We start from the raw sequence: 21,223 nt of genomic DNA, 5'->3' as shown, positions 1-21,223 counted from the left end.
ACACACTGTACTCAGAGGGGTTGTTGTTTTCCACTGCTGATTACTTCTCTGCAAGTGGACAGGTCTCAGACATGCTGTGCTAAAACACAGCAGTATTGCCACTGCATATAGTCACAAAAAAAATTATATATATTCAGGGATCTTTGCAAAATCACAAATACAACCAAATAATTACACAAGCATGGAGTAGTTTACCTTTTTTCAAAGGTGCCTTTCTTATGTGGTATATTTTATTGAGAACAAATACGTATCAGTTCACACGGCAAAATACTCAAAGATTTCTGAAGACACCAAGCCACTGTATAAAATGGGAAAGCTCAATAGTTTAATTTCATTATACTAACAATTATTATTAATAACAGTGATCATTTTCTTTGGAACTAAGCAGATGTTAATGCAGATACTGAAAAGGAACCTTTGCAAGTAGAGACTTTCTCCAAACTTACACCATTCAGACAAAACCCCACATATGATGATCACTATGCAGAAAGGAGCTGCATTTAAAAGGCTGAACTGCAGTGTTCAATAGGAATATTCTCTGAAGCACAGAGGGCAAGAAAATGACTACAGCTAAACTACATAACCAAATATGAAGGCTTTTGGAGAAGTATTGAATCATGTCTCAATTTTTAAGATTTCATCAGTGGAAATCACCATGCAATTTTAGATAGCTGGTAAACATTTGCCACAATTTTAGAGGTCGAATAATCATCTGTTACTCCTCTGGAGGAAGAGAGCAGGTGGATACGTTTGATAAAATGAAAGTGGTGGCACTCATTATTCATCAGTCCACGAGCATTACTCTACAGTACAAACAATGGTATCATATTCTGTATTCTGTAACATCTGATGCTCTCAAACCCTGAGGGGGAAATATAAGTAAATAATCAGGAAACCTTTAAGGATAATTATTTTTTTCTACAACTTCTTGGGTTTTAGAAATATTGCTAGCATTATTTTATAAAATTCATGAAGAAAAACTTCTTGAAATGTTGCACTTATCTCGCTATAGAGCATCCATGCTCGAGACAACCAGATATGGTTTTAAGTGAAACGATCACCTCTTTCATAAATCTATTCAAAGGAAAAAAAAAAAAAAGAAGAAAGATTTTTTTCCCACCACTGAAGGTTTTACCATTGTACTTTTTTTTTTGTCTAAAACAAAAGGCTTTATTAGGCAAATCATCACCAAAGGAATTCATTATACTGCATTTGTCTTGCTTCACTATAAAATACAGATTAGTTACATCATATTCCTGAATAAGGTTGTTCAGTATAAGGTAAAAAGTTGATGCCAGGTATTCCAGTGTTAATCCAGGAAAATTCCATTATTATCAGTGGATTTGCACTAGTGCAACAAAGCCAAATCAGCCAATTAAATGAAGCAAAGCAACTTAATTTATATGCAAAGTATTTCAAGTGGTCCTGATTCTGCATTCTAGGCACACGCTAAAGAGCTATAGACACCAACAGTAGCTTCAAGTGAGCTCAGAAACTTGTACCAGCCTGTTATTCATAAAGCCAGAATGATGAACTTTCAGCTGCAATTAACAATTTTAATGAGCTCAGATATACACGTAAATGCATAAATAGGGAATACTGTATATATGCTGTTACCCTCTAAAAAAAAGGGAGCATTTTTCCCACTTTTTCAGGGTCCTATCTGCAGTCTTGTTAGGTGTTAGGCCATTGAAACAGTCTCTTCACAAGTGACCTCTGCATCCTCTGTATTCACACAGAGGAATAGATAACATCCACACAGACGTAACTGGGCAAACACTGGATGGTCAATATTCCATACTAAAAATACACCAGCTACCAGTAACAGTGGTGTTTGTAACGCACACATTATTATCAAATACCAATTTGCTTATTGTGGCATAAAGTAAAACAAACAGAAAGTTTAAAACTTCTTTCCAAAGGCTAAACTGCTTAAAATAAAATAGTCTGTGCTTCAAGGCCAGACTGGATGTGGCTTTAGGCAGCCTTGTCTAGTGGCTGGCAACTCTGCACACAGCAGGGGGGCTGGAACTAGATGATCACTGTGGTCCTTTTCAACCCAGGCCATTCTGTGATTCTTATCTATTCCCTTAAGTGTTAGGAAGAACAACAAGCAAAACTTCTACCCCATACCAAAAATGAAGAGCAGGTTGAGTAATTCATCCTCTAGATCCTTCTCTGGGCACTGACATTTTTATCTCCGATTCCCAAGTATATCACCACAAAAGTTGTACTTCTGGGAATGACAGCCTTGCAGCCTGTCTGCTCAGCATCCCCACAGCAGTAATTTGCAGGTATTTTAATTCCACCTCATCTGTTAAAGGAAGACGTGTGTTTCCTCAACAAGCTATCTATTTTGACATCTTAGTAGTGATAAGATGGAAGAACATGTCTGTTTGTTTTGTCTGAATAATATACGATTCTCTTCTCTTTTTCATTTATGCCCAAGGTGGATGTTCATTTAAATTATGTGTGCATATTACTATGGTACTCTACAGGAGCTGTGTATTAAATGTCTGTTGATTCAGTAATCAGCGAATTCTAGCACATAACGAAGAATAAGTTTGTGGCTTATCACTTGAATTTCAGCTTTCAATTAAAGTAGCACAGATTGCAGTAAGAAAATAAGTACTTCATGCTACTGTGAACACTTTAGGCTAATTTATGGCTTTCACCTATGAAGACCACAGTAAATGGACTAACTTTATGAACAAAAGAATTATGAAATGAAGGCACTGTTACACTTGGAAAGCTTCACAGTTAACCCATTACTCACTCCTGACGTATCACAAAAGTGAAAAATGATGTTTTAGACCCTTTTACAACAACTACTCCTCCAGCAATGTCTCTGTATTTTAATCGAATATAAAGACGTCAGAAAGCTGAAATTCTGCTGGAAAATCAAGGTCCCTGGGAGCAGAAGAGAAGCCTTGCTGTCTGTCACAGCAGAAATCATCCACATTTCAGGACGACAAACGGTTACATGAGTTACATTAAAATCAGGCCACTAATCAAAATGCAAATCGCAAGAGGGCACTTCTAATGAAAAAGTTTTGTGGTTTAGAATGTGTATTACTTATTTTATATCTCAAGGAGTCTTTAACTTTTTGATAGTTCAAGGGGAAAAACAATGCTCATGGTACACATCTGAAACCGTAACCCTGAACTGATGCAGATTTTAAAAAACAGCATTTTACCAAAATAAACACGTGAGCTGGTGCAAAGAAAAACCAGCACCACTGATTTCAACACCATACTACCGTACAGTAAGGATAATGCTGAATATAACTATATTCGAGTGCATTGAAAGCAAAATGCCTCGTTTCTCAGAAGTGATACAGAAAGTTGTGGGAAGGGCATTTTACCATTCCTGTGCCTTACACTCTCCTGATGGCTATGAAAATAAACAGACTTTTTTCTCTTTTTTTCCAACTCCCAAATCATAACAGGAGCACTGGCATAGAACACAGAACAGTAACTTTGAAGAAACGTCACAGCAGAAGCAGCTACCAGGCAGCTCAACTATTTCCACAGGAAGCTTAGACAGGCAGGAGCAGTAACTGCTTAAACAACTTCTTGCTGCCTTTGTAAAGCGAATTATCCCCCCTGCTGTCGGCAGCCTTGTCTTACTGCGTGCCCATTTCTACACAGGTCTGCAGAAACGCCTGATTGCCCCACTCGCTCACTTCCCTGCGATAAAGGCGTTTTATCTGCATCCTTTCCTACAGCCGTGCATTTCCAAATTTTCATTTTATTTCAGTGGCAATGACAAACGGCTCAGGCAATTTCAATCCCACTTGCAATTCCAACATCAGACTGGCGAAAACTGCCAATAACCACACTGCGCAAGAGTACGCTCTAACGCAGGGGCTGTGGATTTGAACCGGCGACCGTTCTTTTCCTGACTGACTTACTTTTTTTGGCTAATTTTCAGCCTCCCTCTCGGCCGCACCGACCGATAAAGGTTCACTTTGGGAGCGAAGAAACCCCTTCAGCCCCAACTGCCGCCACCACCTTCCCTCAGCCCTAGCCCCTCTCCCGTCCCGGCCGCAGAAACTCCGACAGCTCCTCCCCTCCAAGCGCCGGCCCTCGGCGCCTCCCCGCCTCGCAGCACCGCCCCGCGCCGCCCGAAGTTGTGCACGGGCCGCCGCCGAGGGGCGCGGATTGAGGCGTGCCGCCCGCCGGGCTCCTCCCGCCGTACCTGCGCTCGCCGTGCAGGACGTAGGAGCTGCGGAAGAAGCCGAGCAGCTCGTTCTCGATGAGCGCGTTGTAGATGATCTTGAGGTTGTAACTCCGCTGCACCTCCAAGCTGCGGTTGAGGACGACGACCAGGACCTGGGTCTGGGGGTAGAGGAAGGACCGTGCCACCCGCACGGCGCCCGCCAGCTTGTCCTCGGCCACGCGCACCGCCTCGATGTGCATGCGGTGGGCGTGCAGCACGATGTAGCGGCTGGCGTTGCGCACCTCCAGCTGCACGTTCACCTCCCCGCAGAAGGTGAAGTTCTCCATGAAGGCGTTCAGCATCAGGTTGTAATGCAGCGGTCGTAGGTGCCGCGGCAGCCGTGGCCGGGCCCAGGGCGGCAGCTGCCGTCGCCGCTGCCACTCCTCCTCCTCCTCCTCCTCCTGCTGTTGCTGCTGCTCCGCCGCCTCCTCCCCGCCCCGCGTCTCCTCCCGCGGCTCGGCCCGGCCGCGGGGCTGCCCAGCCGCGAGTCCCGGCAGGCTCCCGTTGTTGGCGGCCCGCGGGGGTCCGTCGGCGGCGGCGCCGCACTCCTCGAAGCGGACGCTGAGCAGCACGGCCACCATGGTCACGGCCAGCAGCGCCAGGATGGAGACGGCGAAGCCCAGCACCAGGCGCTTGTGCACGGCGATGTGCCGCTCCGTCGTGCGGGGTCGCGGCCCCGCCGCCTCGGCCCAGGGCCCCGGTGGCAGTCCACGGCTGCCGTTGCGCAGGGCTGCCTCCTCCTCGATCATCATGGGGGTGACGGGCGGCCGCTTCTCCCGCTTCTCCTCCAGGGCCATTACGGCAGCGCCGCCTCTGCCTCCCGCGGGGCCGCCGCCCCCCGAGGGGGCCCCGAAGACATGGGAGGCAGCGAGCCGGGGGAGCCCGGGCGGCGCCGCTCACATCGCCCGCAGCCCCGGCCGGGGTGACGGGACGGGCTCGGGGGTGCGGCTGCGGGCTCTCCGCGCCGTCCGGCCGCTCCGTCAACTTGTGCGGCTGCTGCGGGGCACTTCAGCACATGCCGGGCAGCTCCCCCTAGCGCCGCCGTTCGCACGGAGCTCTCCTTCCCGCGCAGCCCGAGCCGCCGGGGCCGGGGTCGGGCTCCGCGCCCGGCCCCGGCAGCGCCTGAGCCATGCGCGCCCCGCGCCGCCGCGCAGGGAGGGCGGTGGGGGATGGAAGGGAGATCGGGAGGGCCGCCCCCGCGGGGCTCGGCCGGCACCGGGGGCGGCGGCACCGGACGGCGGCGCCTCCGCCTCCTCTTCCTCCCTCCGGCCCTGGAGAGTCGCTCCTCGCCGCTCCGCTCTTATTTTGTCTTTTCTGTCTCTTGCAGGTACAGAGCGCTCTCCCGGCTGGCTCGGGCAGAAGCAGCTATATATAGGCACCGGGGAGAGGCTGAGGGAAGGGAAGGGATGGGAAGAGGGAGAGGCGGGCAAGCCCCGCCGCCCCTCGGCTCAGCGGCTGCTCCGGCTGCTGGCGGTGACGGCGGCGCCCCGGGGGAGCGGGCGGGGGCGGGAGGAGGGGGCGGCGCGGGGACGGGGGAGGCGTCCCGCCGGGTGACACGGCGGCTCCGGGGGGGCTGCGGGCGGGGGGAGCCCCGGCCGAGGCGGGAGGAGGACGATGCGCTGGGCGACCACAGCCTCCCCCTTCCCCGAGCCTTGGGGTTCCCCGCGATCGTGCGCTTGAGAGCGCGCTCGCCCCGTAAATATTGAACGCGGTGCTGGGTCGTATTTATATAGACTTAATAAAGAGCCACCTAACGCACGTTTGGACGACAATAGCGCTGTCATCCGAACGCGGGGATGGAGCCGAGATAAAGGATAAATATCCTACTTATATCGAAGGGATTAATATGCCGAGAAGAATCAGCCCTTAAGAGCTGGCTGGCGCTTCCCGAGAGCCTCATGTCGCCGCTCCGCGGCCCCAGGACGGCTCCCACCCTCCCCCCCCGGCCCTGCACACCCGCGACCCGCGCCGCATCCCCGCTCACAGCCGCAGCATTCGGGTATTATGTGAGCGCGGCCAGGGGTGAGCACCGCCACGCGGCTTAACCCCGGCCGGGAGCATGGAGAGCCTCGGTCTGAGTCCGCTTCTCCCACGTTCTCCCCCACCCCCAAACTTTTGCGGGTAGGGATTGTGAAAATGCAGAATTAATCTGCAAAGTGGAGATCCAGATCGATGTATGAAAGCATCGCTCCTGTTCTCCTTACTTTGCTCACATGCTTCAAAAACTATCTCCATGCCTTTTTTTTTTTTTTTTTTTTTATCTCTTTATCTCCGATCTCATGAGCAGTTGCCTATCTGTTTATCCACAGCATTCAGTCCTGTGGAATACACGATGTACTTCAGTACAGTACGTTAGTTTGATGAATAAGGGCCTTACTTTCCATGGGGAAAATGCAGTAACAAAGTCCTACGCTTCTTTCGTAAGTGTAGCAAATCTGCACGGTTTGATGAAATGGGATGTATTCATTTTCCCTTCTGAAGGGATGCCTGATCTCTGCCTTCTACGAATCTCCTGCATCCTTTAGAAATGCTATCTGACTTTGCACGCAGTTGCAGAATATGAATAATCACTCACGGACCTTCAAACCGGTATAAAACAGGACAGAACATAGGACGCTCTCCCCAGAAGGATCTTAGTCTTTGTTTCATCCTGCAGCTCAGTCTAACAAAGGCTGATAGTTTCAAGTAGCCTTAATGGTAAGTGCTCTGATGCTTTTGCTAATGGTGTTTGCATGTCCAAAGAGGGCCAAGACTGCCCCTTAAATTGCACCTGCCACAGTTACTGTGCTGTTATTTAGCTGCCCACCTGTTACAACAGGCCGATGAACAGAAATATGTTATTATCTGCAGATAGCCTTTGTGATTCGTTGACTGAAGTTTGAGGCAGAAAGGCAGGAAACTATTTTTATGTGATTTGGAGAAGGAAAAAGAAAGAAAGAAACAAACTGACATCCAAAGCTGCGGGTTTTCAAATATCGCTTTCTGTATGTTTCATTAAACTCTTTAAAAGTGGGCACAAAAGAAGTGCCTGAGATTTTGTATGCAGCTGTCAGCATCAGGCACGAGCAGAGAAGGCAGTGTTTCCCTCTATCGCTTTCTGCAATGGGTTTTAAGTTGTGTTTGTTCCCATCAGGGAGACAGTCAAAGATGTGCTTCAAGAGTAGGAGCGGACTAGAATGAAACAGAACAGTGTGAGTGTCACTTATAAATATTTTTAATCATATTTTTTAATTAAATACAAGTGAAGAGTTACAAATCTCACAGAGGAAGGGTTTTGTGAAGCTGTCTCAGTGAATTGCTGAGCTGTGTGCCTGGCAATGGGGCTGTGCTTGTTTGCCAGCTCTGCCGATGTAAGGAGGGATCCACGCTGCCTGTGGCAGCATGGGAGCATCACTCTGGCCTTCTTGCTGTATAGATAACAAGCACAGAACTCTCTGGGCTGAGATCTTCCAGCACCAGCTGAGGGATTCAGTCACACAGCTCTGCTTTGACAAGAGCTGTCTATAAACTGAAGAGCTGGTGTCAGAGAGAGTGTAAAAGATTTAAGGTGCATGCTAGTAAGAAACCACAAGGCTAATTCCTTTTAAGCCAAGTTAAAATAGCACTCGCAAAATACTGGAGCAAGACATGGGTGAGCAGAGTTAAGGCTGCTTATATTCACCTCCAACTTTGGTCCCATTACTCAAAAAGAGTGGCGAGAGGTTCACAGCCCCGTGGGATCCTTGTCAGTCCGGAGACTTATGCTGAGAAGGTGCCACACGGTGCTGTGCTAAATAGCTCCAGTGCTTCGACTCATCTATCACTCTAAAACTGCACATTACCAGATTAACCTCTCCTTCATATTAGTAATGACGGGTTTCTAAAATTCAGCTTGATGAGATACAGGTCAAGGGAGGTATTAACTTACTAATTTGTTCTCAAATGCTGCTCTCTGCAAGCACTTCCATGTACAGGTTGTTATGTATAGCCATCCTGATGAGACATTACAGAAGATGACAAATGCATTGAGCTCTTACAAAACAGTTTGTGCACGTTTGGGAAGGATTCTTGTTTTTTCATTTCTGCACAGTTGTAAGTGCACGCATGGATTTCCAGGGTAGTGCTCTGAAGCTTGCAGTTCCTTTGGTCTTTCTGAGAAAAGTGTTGGAAAACACAGCAGATCATGGATCATTTTTGCAGCAAAATCGTGGTAATGACTCCCAGTTGTTCAGAACTTCCCCTAGGCCATCAACATCTTGTATGCAATCGCATTTTATGAGCTTATAGAAGAGGGTTTCAGGTACTCGTACAAAATAAAAGAGCATGTCTTACTTTAACCAAATTGCTGCGGAGATGGCCCTCCCTAAATAATTATCAGGAGAAACATGGATAAACTTCACACAGTGCAGTTTCCAATTCTGTACCAGCTTATACCATGGCCAGCAAAGATCTGATGAGGGTTCCCAATAAAGATGTGTTTTATGTTATGTTAAGATCACACATAAACACCACTCGGTATTCACAATGCTACTTTACAGTCTGGGCAGAAAAGCCCTATAAACGAGAACCGTACTGTATATCATGCAGCTGGGTACAGTTTTTCCAAAGAGAGAAGCAGCACGTTATAGCTTTCAGAGGCTGCGTAACTTTTTCTGTTTTTTTTTTTACCTGGTTGATCCATCCTTCATTCATCCGGGCACATCAGAGCTTTACTGACAGATTTTATCTTACTGAACCCCCTTTAAAAAAAAAAAAAAAAAAAAAAAAAAAGAAAAAAAGATGGTCTCAGAAAATGTCATGCTGTGCAAAGTCCAGAAAAAACTGCCCTCTGGAATATATAGAGGGAAGAATTTCAGGGGAAAAAGGCCGAGTCAGCCCACATCAGTCAGTGTAGTCAGTGTTCCACTGACCCTTTCAGCTTCAGTCAGGCATTTCTGTGGTCATAGCTTGGTTCTCCTTGCATACTTCAAAGTTGAGGCTATCCACAGCTCTTCCTCCCTTCTGTCTAAGTGCCAAAGCAGACTGCTAACATGTTGGTCAAAAACACATCAATAAGGTGATTTCCTGAAATACTGTGGACTACTTACTCACTTCCCACAGACCCAGATTCCAGGCGGTAGTGATTTCTTACTGTATTTTGGGACTGAATGGTAGTTAGGAGATGGCTGTTTCCAAGCACAACAGGCTGTCTACAATCTGCTGGCTTTGCAAGTTACTCACTCTTCCCAAAAGAAGCACCACTGCCAAACAAGTGGACCAAAAGGAGCAAACTGGGACAGTGCTCCTTCCTTCCTGGATCCTTTATGTTTTTCCAGAAGACATTTTCAGCAAGTTGGCTTCTTTAATGTATTGTATTGCCCTGTGAATATACTTCTGTTTGTTTAAAAATTGCCACTAAGAAAAATGCTAAGAGAAAAACGTTCTAATTAAAAGCCTAAAGAGCCAAAATTCTGGGTTGTAAAACAAGCCGACACATGGTTTGTTCTGGCTTAAATGCACAAAGAAATCAAGCTTTTTCTTCTATTGTTCTCCTCTGTTCCTTCACAGCTGTACCCTAGCCTTCCCCACACCACCTGTTTAAATAGCCTTGCTTACTTGAATCCAGTAGCATTAAGCAGAATTTATCTTTAGTTTATAATTAGAGATGGCCAGATGACTAGTTACAACTTCAGCTTGGGAACATTTTATTTTCCCCTTTCTAAAGGAACAGACAGAAAAGGAAAAAGCATAGAACTGCACTATGCTGTGGCTAAAGCCCTGTATCGTGAGAAACTGGGAGTTTGCCACAAGGCAAACAAGGCATCCCTGAATCCCTCTCCTCCTCTCTCCTTTTCCTGTCATCAGCTCTTGCACTTCAGTTGCCCCCTGAGTGAGAAGGAACGGCTGAGGAGGCACTGATGAAGCGTTGCCCATGTACCATGCACCACACACTAGCAGCCCCAGTGACCCCCTGCTGCTTCCCTTTCTCTTTGTTCTTTGACATATTACCATCACCATCCTCTTCTGTGCAATTCTTTTTCTTTCAATCATTTTGATCCTATTCAGTACTATCCTACTGAGTCCTGAAATATTTTTTACTTAAAAGCCAATGTTTTTAACCTTAAGTTCTATGATAAAAATATCTACTTCCGTATGGGAATTGAATATTATTTTAAATTTTCGTATTATATGGCTGAGATGCATTATTTTACCCAGATGTTCAGTTTTCATATTTACTCATGTCTATTCAGCAACTGATTCTTCTTTTTCTTCCATTCATTTCCTTTTCCTCATCTAAGTAGCAATTTAAGATGGAAAACAACTGTCCTCATTCTTCACTAGCAAGTTTTAGTTAAATATATTTCAATTCATTTTGTTTTTTCGCTGTTTTAAACACAGCTTCTTGAAGAGTTGTTTTTTTTCCAACTATGACCCATTTCCGTTTCACCCATTCAATAAAGATATGTTACTAGTAGTAGGGTACAGAGTATAGAAATAAGTGTTTATTTTTTTCATTCATTACACTTACAGCTGGTAAATTCAAATTAATTAACAGTAAGAATCATAGAATCATAGAATGGCCTGAGTTGAAAAGGACAACATGATCATCCAGTTTCAACCCCCTGCTGTGTGCAGGGTCACCAGTCACCAGACCAGGCTGCCCAGAGCCACATCCAGCCTGGCCTTGAATGCCTCCAGGGATGGGGCATCCACAACCTCCTTCAGCAACCTGTTTCAGCATATCACCACTCACTGAGGGGAAAACTTCCACCTAATATCTCCCCTGTCTCAGTTTAAAAGCATTCCCCTTAGTCTCTAGGATCTGTGGATATCCCATGTTAACTTAGGAACGAACATTTCCCCACCTAGATCATATCTGACCTGCTTGTGCAGCACCTTTCACTGAAAAATACAAGGAACATGGTAGAAGGCAAGCCAAGGGTATGTTTCAATTAAAACATTTCAGAACACTGAAGTATGTATAGATTGACAGGTAGGTAGGTAGGTAAGTTCTTTGTCCATTTACTCTGCAATACATGTTCAGATTTCTGGTATCAGGTGCGAACAGTTGAGTGTGTTTTGTAAAGCATTATTAGCATGCTGAACTCTTGTTTCTCTCAGTATTTAGTGTGCTTTGTAAAACATTATAAGCATGCTGAAGTCTTTTGTTTCTCTCAGTATTCCATTTTCCATTTAACAAGGAAAGAATATGGAGGCCAAGTTAGATGCTCTCCTGACTCAGCCAAGCTGAGAACCCACTCATCATGCAAGAACCCTCCTTGTACTTTTCCATGTCCTGCCTCAGATCATCTTCTGTGTCCAGCTGACACAGCGTGAGTACACATGTATTCATTTAGCCCCTCCATCACCACCCATAGCCCATTACAGGCTCTCAGGGTTACTGGGAGGATGCACACACTGATCCTCACTTTCCTACTCAGAATGTCATGGGGGTCTTTGGCTTGCCAAATGTCCTGTAGAAGTACGAAACAGACAATTTTGGAAGAAGTGAATAACTTTAACGACTGAGGGGAATGCACTTTGCAACTGTCCTTCAAGAGGAATGGGCTGTTAAAGAAATAACAGACTTCTGCAGGATCACTGGGAGTTTCCTCAGCCAAATTTCTGATTGATCCCAAATGCTCTCTGTACAAAGGCTTCATGAAGCAGGTCAGCACATGCTTATAGCTGCCATGCTTTTATCATTGATTCCAACAAAGCGCTTTGGTGCATGCTGAGATGTGGCTCTCTTCTGGCTAGCCTTGAAAATGGAGCTCATGCTGAAGAGGTGTCCTAGAGAGGGAGGTATTACAACAGGGAGGGATTGGCTGGGCAGGCAGAAGGCTTTTCTCTGCTGCTCTTGGCCAGAGTTTGCTTTTACAGGAATTCTGAGGAATAGATGCTTGTATTTTCTCATCCGGTGAATAATGTGAACCAATCGAACGAGGTCTTTGAATGTAGAGCACCAGCTATTGATTGTTTTAAAAAAAATCTTATCTGTTTCCAGTGAGAGGTCTATTCTTAATGCATCAGCAGCAAGTAAACTTTAACCAATGTTTAAAATCCCTCGTAATTCTAGGTTCCAGTCTTTCAAGCTACACATGGGTCACTTTGATTCCCAAAGGCTCTTAAATTTCATGAAGCAACAAAATACAGTGACAACACATCGGATCATTTGGTGGCTCCCAGAGCACAGTATTCAATAATGCTGCTCACCTCACAGAAAAACAGCTTTGAAACATTTTGAGGATTTTTTTCTTAATACACTGCTACCATGTTCTGTATGTATCTGCAAGTGAACTCCTGCCCTCTATCGCCCTTGCAAGCACTAATCCCATTGGCATACATCTCAGAAGGAATAAAAATACAGTAACCAGTCTGTCTGGGAATTTAATTATGTAGCAAGCTTCAGGTCAGCTATCTACGGAGCGGCCCTAGCTGGGGATGGCTGTTGCTTTCTTGTCAGATAAGTTCCAATCTGGGTGCTCACTTAAACTGAGCTCAACAGAACTTTCACGATTAAGATGTTTTCAGTGCAAATCCTTACTTGTTATCCAACCAGCAAGATTTAACTTCTATCAGTAGAAAATTCACGATCACAGAGCCATGTTATTTCAGATACTTGGTTTATAAAATGAGCCCAGAGCACTCAAGGACAGAATCATAAAAATTAAACAATCAAAACCTTCCCGTAGAAAACGCATTGCTACAGCAGATGACAAATAACTGCTGGTGCCGTATCTCTAACCAACATGACTAATGACTGAAAAGAAGATTTCAGCTTTTAGTTCATTTGAATTCCTTTCTTCCTTAGAGAAGAAAATTAATTAACTAAATTTTGATCACTATTATCCTCCTCCAGATTCCGGAGCTGTGATAAGTCGATGGCCTGGGTCTCATTCGTTCTCGTTAAAACTTAACTTTTGATGTGGGATGGGGGCAATGAACCATTTTTGCCGCCTTCTGGCTTTAAGGCTTTTTCACGAAATAAAAATTCGACTGACAATAAAGGAAGCGTGCTCCTAATTAAAATAATATTGATTCAGCATATGGTATTTTGCCGTTGGTTTTCATTTTTTATTAGGCAAGTTGTCACTTTTCTCTTTAGTGCCACCTTGTGGGTCGGCCGGCCATAAAGCACAGCGATGGGTCCCCGGAGCCCGGAGTCGGGCTGTGGAAGGGGGAGGCGTTGGGTCGGGGGCTTCTTGAAGAGAAAGAACAACGGGGAAAACGTTTGAGATATATTTATAACAGGTATGTGAGGAGACAGAACAATATCTCTGAGATTGAAAGTAATGGGATCTGCAGAAAAAAAAATCAATGCTAATTTACAGGATAATCATCAAACTTATCTTGGAAAATGTAAGTGGCAAGCTCTGGCTTGTGTGATTTTTGCCGCAAGAGAAATGCTCCTGTATCTCACTGCCATTAGTTTTGCAACAGCTTTCCGTGAGAAGCAAAGCTAGATAATTGTAAACTCCCACTAATCCCACTTTCAGAAGAGATGGATGGTCAGATTCGATACCGCAGGACACTTGCCTGTGAAATTCAGGGTGGATTTCCACATAGAAGCTTCAGATTCAGCCGATGATACTCTCAAAAACATATACAAACTGAAGAGCCAGGGGATGTAGGCAGTGTGCAGGGCATCCGGCCTGAGCTGCAGTGAGCTGTGCTCATGAGGGCTGCCCAGTGACCCCACACTGATAGCAGCTGCCCAGCTCTACGGCACTGAGCCCACACGACCCCGTCCCAGGAGGAGCTGCAATGCTGTTTGGTTTGGCTTCTTGAAAGTGGCACAGAAAATGTTTCTGATGTTCCTAATATTTTTTTTTTCTTTTACTAACCTGTTTTGTCACTTTTCTCAACTTAGAAAGCTGCAATAAAGCAGCTCTTTTACATTATTATCCCCAAACAAAACATTCTATGTTTTATTCTACATATGCATTAAAAGCAGCAAACCACTTTAAGGTTACAGATTCTATACTTTAGCTGGCTGCCTCCTCTATCTTCTCTCTTCCTAAATGCAAACTTATAAAGGAAATAAGTCATCCTTGAAAATCTCTGGAACTAAATCAACTTGTCTTATATCAGTACTCTTGCTGGTAAGGATGGGGTCATTTTAAATGGTAGCTCTTTGGTTTTACTGAAATTAGATTTCATCCCTAAGACATACGATCAGGATGAGTGAAGGAATATAAGATAGCACAAACGCAGTTTCCCATGATCAGGTGTAGCCATTATTTAGATGGAAAGGGAGAAGGGAGCTGCATGGGCACTCATGCCACAACTGAAGCTGCTCAATGAGCTTCAGGGAATCTCCCCAAAGATGAACAGCCCCGTGTTCTCTTGAGCTGCTCTTACCACACCTTCCCCACCCAAACCCTCAAATACACCGGGCTAGCATCAGTAATCAGCTAAGCCTATGTATTTCCTGGCACCAGAAGGCATGGAGAGGCTATCTGCCTCTCTGAAAGTCACATTGAGGAATGGCCATGTGCCTAAAAATGGACCACAGTTCACGCAGAACAGGTCCTTGTGCTGGCTTTGGTGAAATACATAATAGATAAGGGTCTGCTTTCTATGAGGTTGTTTTAGGTTCTGCTGCATTAGAAACAGCATGTGTACACCTACCTACACTCCGACTAACCCACAGGTCAGCTGGATGGCAGAGGCCAGACCTCAGGGTCTGACCACCTTCCTGCCCCACTGCTCAGACAGACTCCTACTCAAGTACCTCCCTTGCTAAAGAAACTGCACAATGCAGTTTTCTGAAAAAAATATACAAGTAAATAATTCTACCCTGTCCAGAGTTTCGTTCCTCTTCAAAACACAAGGCTCTCCAAAGCTTAGAAAATTCCAGTTTTACCAGTATGTATTTATGCAGGTGGCAAACTTAAGTTTGCAGAATAGAAAAGACTCACAGACTTCTCTGCTTCAGTAAACACCTGAGCCTTTCTTTTGGATTGTTTTTGTTAACTCTGAGTGGTAAATATCTGCATATCTGTGATGTAGCATTACCTGGAAGAGCTGTGATCCAGATGGGCAAAGGGGGCTTAGCTGCTTTAAATCCTGTGATTTTTCATGCTGCTCCAATGTGTTTTTCAGCAAGACCATGTGTGAGACCAAGTGACACAGTGCTGCCACACAGTGCTGCCTTTAGAGACAGCCCCAGGGGCTCTGTACAGCCCCAAGGTGAATTCCAAGGCAGCAGAAGCGTGTTGCACACATTTGCAGTGAAGTCAAGCATGTCCATCCCATACAGCCCCCTCCAACCACATGCTTTCAGGGAGGTAATCCCCACATACAAAGAAGGGCTTAGTGTCACCTGCTGTGGGTGCAAGGGTTTGAACCTTCTCACATGCCACTACCCCAACCTCAGGCACCCTTGTCCCACCCATTTGGTTGGGGCAGAGATGACCAGGGTTGCTCTTTCCTGCCAGCTGCAAAACAAGCAACAGCAGAGCATCTCTCTCTGTCCTCCTGTCTTCCTTTGCAGCTTCTTAGCTCCCTCCTTGGCAGTTTTCCTGCCCACATTACTTGTTCCACCACTCCTGTCAGCCTGTGTCTCACCACCTCTGCAGGACAGCCTGCAGCCTCACCACCTGCTGCCCCATGATGCCATCTATCACAGCAGCTGGTGCAGAGCTGCTGCCTGATCTCAACTGGAGGAGGTAACTAAGGCTCTCTTTAACCCTCCCAGGGCTGTGGGCAGGCACAGTGCATTCACACCATCCCAGAAATTACTGGATGCTGTAAATTATCACCCTGTGTATGGACTTGCTGTAAAGCTGAAGCACCAGCGGGCTCCACAAACACATCTTTATCAGGAGCAGAAGGAGGGTTAAATCTGGTGAGGCTTTGGAACGAATGTGCTTTCTTTACGAATATCCTTTTGTCCTTCATTCTCCCCAGAGCTGACACTTTTTGCTCCAACCACTTCATCCTGCTTAAACTCCCCTGTCAGTCCCCCGATATCTCACCTCGGTTGTAGTCTCCATCCCTCAGGCTCCTCAGTGCAGCATCAATCTCCTGGAACACTTTGCCGCTGAAAATCATGACATGACATTTACAAATAAGATTTTTATATGAGATTTCCAATAAGTTCTCAGATCTCACCATGAGAGCCTAAGTCTTTGCACAGCTAAAATGTACCAAAACAAATTTTGCCCCTGTAGTTTGATTCTGAAATGCATCACAGCAAAGGACAGTTTAAATATAGGCAGAAAACATTACTGTGTTATAAAGCCTCTCAGAATTAACTTTCTCAAAAAATGATCTTAAGGCTGACAAATCATGTGCAAGGTCTTTTCCCAAAGGAGAATTTTTCTTGGATTCATTTAGTAGTTGAAGGTTGTGTCATATGTCACTGGAAAGGTAATTTTTCCTACTTTATGAAAAATGCCTTGAATTTGGCTTTGCTGTCACAAGGGTATAATGATATCTATACAGGTAATAAACTGGCACACAGAGATTGTTGTTCACAGCTTTGCAGGATGTTTACAATTTCATAGAGGATGATAGGAAGTAACAGAGCAAATTAATATCAAATATGCAATTTATTTATACAGTGTCTACCTGACTCAGATTTCCAGCATTTTTAATACTCTTTTAAATATTAATAGTTAAAGCAAAGGAAATACAAGATCATTTTAGAAGAGCTAATGTGGGGCTCTGTAAACTCGGTAAGCAACAGCTATTATTGTTCTCTTCTGTCTTCCAGACAGAAAATCAAAGCTATTTAAATTAAAGGATGCATATGAAATCAATGTATGTTGATAAGGTGTGCACATTAACATTAATGTTTGCAAACATTCTATAGAACTTGTGTATATGAACTTCTCTTTCTGTATAGATGGGTACATTAGCTGAGAACATGCGAAGAACTCCCTAAATTATTTTTTTCCTTTGTTTTATTTAAATTATTAATTTCTAAGCCCGTAGAGCAGAAGCTTTGGGCAGGCTGTAGCAGTGCAGCACTACAGCAGCGTGGCCACGTGCACATTCAGGGCAGTGTGCTGCACTCAGGCAGTGCGCTTGGTGCGTGCTGGGGTCAGCAGCTGAGAAACCTCCTGGTCATTGTTGCTGTGGCAAAATTCAGGAGCTGTTGTACCCATCCTACAGCCTCAGGGTGGATCTCCTTTTGGCTGCAGCATGAGATGGCCGTAGGACAGCCAGACACCTGTGCAGCACGCACTTCACGAGGCAAGAGCACCAGAGAGCCATTTTCTGGAGCTGCCCATGGTTAGCGAACCAAGCGTAAGGTGGTGGTAGAGTGAAAGACAGACGAGCGAAAGCACAGACTGTGACTCCTATCAAGCATGCAGTGTAGGCTCAGCTTAGGAAGTGATTATCAAAATCCTATATGATTCATTGAAGGCACAAATCTGACTCATGACAGCTGCGTTAGAGATTTAACAATCTGGAAAGAAAGAAAAATAAACTGGTGATTGATTTATTTATTTATTTATTTATTTATTTGTAGCACTGATTCATTCAGCACATCCACACTTGCACCCACCTTGTCTACTACCAAGTGAAGGATTAGCCATGTAACCACTGCTCATCCCAGGAGCAGCTGCTTAGCTACACTTTGTGTCTGGCTCTGCAAGCCTCAGCCCCAGCATTTATCACATTTAGATGTGCTCTGTCTAAGTGGAAAATTCCCCACACTCAGCTTGCAACCAGTCTTCATTCAGAAGAGCCCAGAAACTAGCTTCTGATGCAGAGCATTTTTCCTTAGCCTCCTTCCTACCAAAAATACCCTGGAAGGGAGGAGAAGAGAGTGAGATGGCTCCTGCCAGCTGGTAAGCCATTGAGTCAGAGGGAAACCTTGAGAAACCACTGCAAGAGAATGTGAATAAAGGATGGCAAGATTTGGTCCTCCAGGGAAACGTTTCCAAAGAAAAAATATCATATTGACTCTCCTGAACAGCCAGTTTCCTATGAACAACTCCAGCATAAGAAAAACATTGAAGTTCTATTTATCTGTGATAACGAGTAGTCAACTGTTATTGAAAATATCTGAAATACGATATTTGTCTTTCAGTGAGATGTGCAGGACATAAGAAAAGTTTTAATCTGTTTAAATGTCATCACAAAACCTTAAAAATTTTATCTCTGGGGTAACCAGGAATGCTCCACCATCTCCCAAACTTCAGCCCCGTTACAGCAGCAGAATACCAAATCTCACTTTAGAAAGTGCCAATTTAAAAGATACAGTCTGACAGGAGAGTTGAATCAGCCTTCCTGTCCTTGGCAAGAAGCCTAATGAGGTACAGAGGAAAGGGATACACCTGTTTAGAGGCCAGCTGAGCCAAAAGGCTTTTTGCAGAAATAGAAGGGGATGCTCAGTAAGAATGAGAACCCGAATCGTTGTTGTCAGGAACCTGTCTGGGTGCCAGGAACAGGGGCACAACGGGAAAGTCACAGCCGTGGTAATGCGCACCACGGACTGCGGTTTGTTTTATTGTTATCTTCTCATACTGCCTTCCAAAACTGAAGATAAACATAATAACCATCATCTAAAAGAGTATTTTATCCAGTGCCAAGTATTGAAAATAATTTCTTGTAAATGGCTTCTTGCTCAATAAAACTTAATTAAGGAAATGATGTAAAAACCATCTTCTCAGGCAGAATATGATCGATATGATGAAAACCAAGCGTCCTTCTGGAGAGAGTCTGTTGAGGATAATCCTGAACTCCTCATCTTGCAGCCGATGTAAGAGGTGTCACTTACACAATAGTGCCAGTATTAGCTTGCACAAGTTCCCTGCAGCCCAGGAGCAGCGCCTGGGAGGCAGGCCATGTCCTGCAGCCCATGGGTACCAGACAGAGCAGTGCTGTATTTTGTTTGCTTTTAGTTCTCACTGCTTTAGGGTATCAGAAATAGGCAATACATTATATTAGTCTCCATTATATAAAGTCTGTTTTGCCTATGACAGCAATTAGTGACTGATCTCCCTGTCCTCATCTGAACCCTCAAGTCCTTGTTCATTGTATTTTCTTTTTTTTTTTTCCACCTTTTCACCCCACACCATGTTAGTACATATAACTATGGCAGAGTAAAATTTCAAAATCAATTTGAGCTTTACCAGCAGCTTCAATATGAGCAGCCATGCACAGAACTTAATATAATGACATTTAAAGTATGCACAGATGATCTCATCCTACATACATTTTAAATCTTTTATTTAAAAGGAAATAAGTAAAAGTATGAACTATTTAACAGTTCTTTTTCCAAGAGCGCTTTAGGAAATATAGAATAATTTATAGTGAAAACAAAATTATTATATGTCCTTCTTCACAAAACAGGAAACAATTCACCACAAACCTCTCTCTGAAACCGAATTTGTTACAATTGCTGTAATGATATTTGTGTCTAGCATTCAGTTACAATTTGCATGCTTCTTACTCTAAGAAAATATAAATGGATGCTTTCATGGAGGAGGGAGGAAGAAGGGAGAGCCAAAGCATATCAGAGTTAGTATATAAAAAGGATGTGTTATAAAATAGTTGCAGACTTGATTAGGGCTTCTTGGAGCTGCAGTATGCATGTATATAAGTTAATAATACTAAGGAAAAAGAAATCAAACCAATAGTAAAATTCACTTTTATCTTCATGAATTGAAGTATTTCCTCTCCTGTGCTTTTGTATTCAGTCCTTCATGCATTTTTTTTTCACGAATATCTGAGTGGATTATCCATTTCCATTAATTTTCTAATTTTATCTGTCAAATATACTCTTCAATTTCCTTAACTTTTTAATAAGTCAATGCATGAAAATACATCTCACTGGAAATTGCTTCTGCGGAATGCTATAATAGATGCTTGTCAGGTATATTGTATGAAAAAAGGTTTTATTTCTCAGTGTAAACTGACACAATTAGGATACTACAAATTAGAATGTAATTCATGTTTTATGCAGAGGTCCTCTGAAGGAGGAGAACTCTGTGTAACTCCTTACTATACAACATGGTATCTGACTTTTTTCTTCCTCTGAAGCAAGTTTATATATGTTGATTACTGAAAAACATTTTCTAAAACAAGTATTTTCCACTCAACAGGGTTAAACTTTATTAGCCTTTGGTAATGGTCTTTTCTGAAGGATAATTAATATGTGATCAGCAACTGCTCCAAGGAAACTGGACATCATTTTTAATGTCTAACTGAATTACATAAATTAGCCTTTATCTTTGTGAGCAGGCTTCTCATCAGCGCGTTTCATTAGCTGTCTGCATCCCTTACATGTCAGCTGGCCATTGATCACCCTCTGGAAAGGACCATTGGAATCGTTTAAGATGGGTTACTTCTCAAGTGAGATGGTTCTGAAATTGAAAATAGAGAATATGCAATTCTCCAGATTTCAGAAGTGATGAAGTGACAGGAACCAGACTGAACTACCCTTGAGTAGTAGAAGGGACAAGTGACGCTAATTGAGAAACCTTTCTATGTAGGTACCTGGTCCAAAACCTTGTAGGCTGGAGGAGAATAACTGTGAATTGAACACTGTGGTGTTCCCCTGAGAAATAGCTTTTTGGGTCTGGTCCAATTCTAAGAGTGTAAGCATGACTCCTGCAACTAAACCCACTAAGATGCACAAGAAGTTCACCCGGCTCAGTGCTGAGTCTGGTCAATGAGGAGTGAACAGCAAAACTATCCTCAGCATGCCTGAGTGCCAGGCCAGAAGTTCTGAAGAGGAACAACATTCCATACCTATAAACACAAAATTAAAGCAAAGAATAAGCCCATATGCTTATATATTTTCATTACTCCAATCCACTGAGCTAGCAAGAAAAAAAAAATTGGTGGTAAATTTCTTTTATTCTCTCAGAATTTTCAGAAGAAAAGTCCACGTAATTGCATTGGCATCCTCTAAAAATAATACTTCAGAGTTATAAACCACTTCAGAAATCTGAGGATCTGAGCCAATTCCCATATTGGACTTTTACAACACCCACACACACCTACCCTTGCCACTGCTCGATACAGTGGCTCCAAGGCAGTGTAGGAAGATAGAAACAATCGCTATTTACTTGGTAT

General features: G+C 44.2%; 1 protein-coding gene across 1 annotated transcript in view; it reads right to left on the bottom strand.

Moving 5' to 3' along the window:
- TRHDE (thyrotropin releasing hormone degrading enzyme) overlaps nucleotides 1–5,019 on the bottom strand; it is a 213,700-nt gene extending 208,681 nt beyond the window's left edge. Inside the window, exon 1 of the mRNA XM_042872562.1 lies at nucleotides 4,202–5,019. Within this exon, the coding sequence (XP_042728496.1) occupies nucleotides 4,202–5,019 (818 nt within the window). The remainder of the gene's footprint in view (nucleotides 1–4,201) is intronic.
- Nucleotides 5,020–21,223: the final 16,204 nt, after the last annotated feature.

This window comes from Lagopus leucura, unplaced genomic scaffold (assembly GCF_019238085.1).
Source record: "Lagopus leucura isolate 7727_CA_CO unplaced genomic scaffold, USGS_WTPT01 Super-Scaffold_100008, whole genome shotgun sequence".
NCBI lineage: Eukaryota > Metazoa > Chordata > Aves > Galliformes > Phasianidae > Lagopus > Lagopus leucura.
Note: the sequence above shows the minus strand (reverse complement) of the source record. Positions and strands in the feature narration are given on the sequence as shown.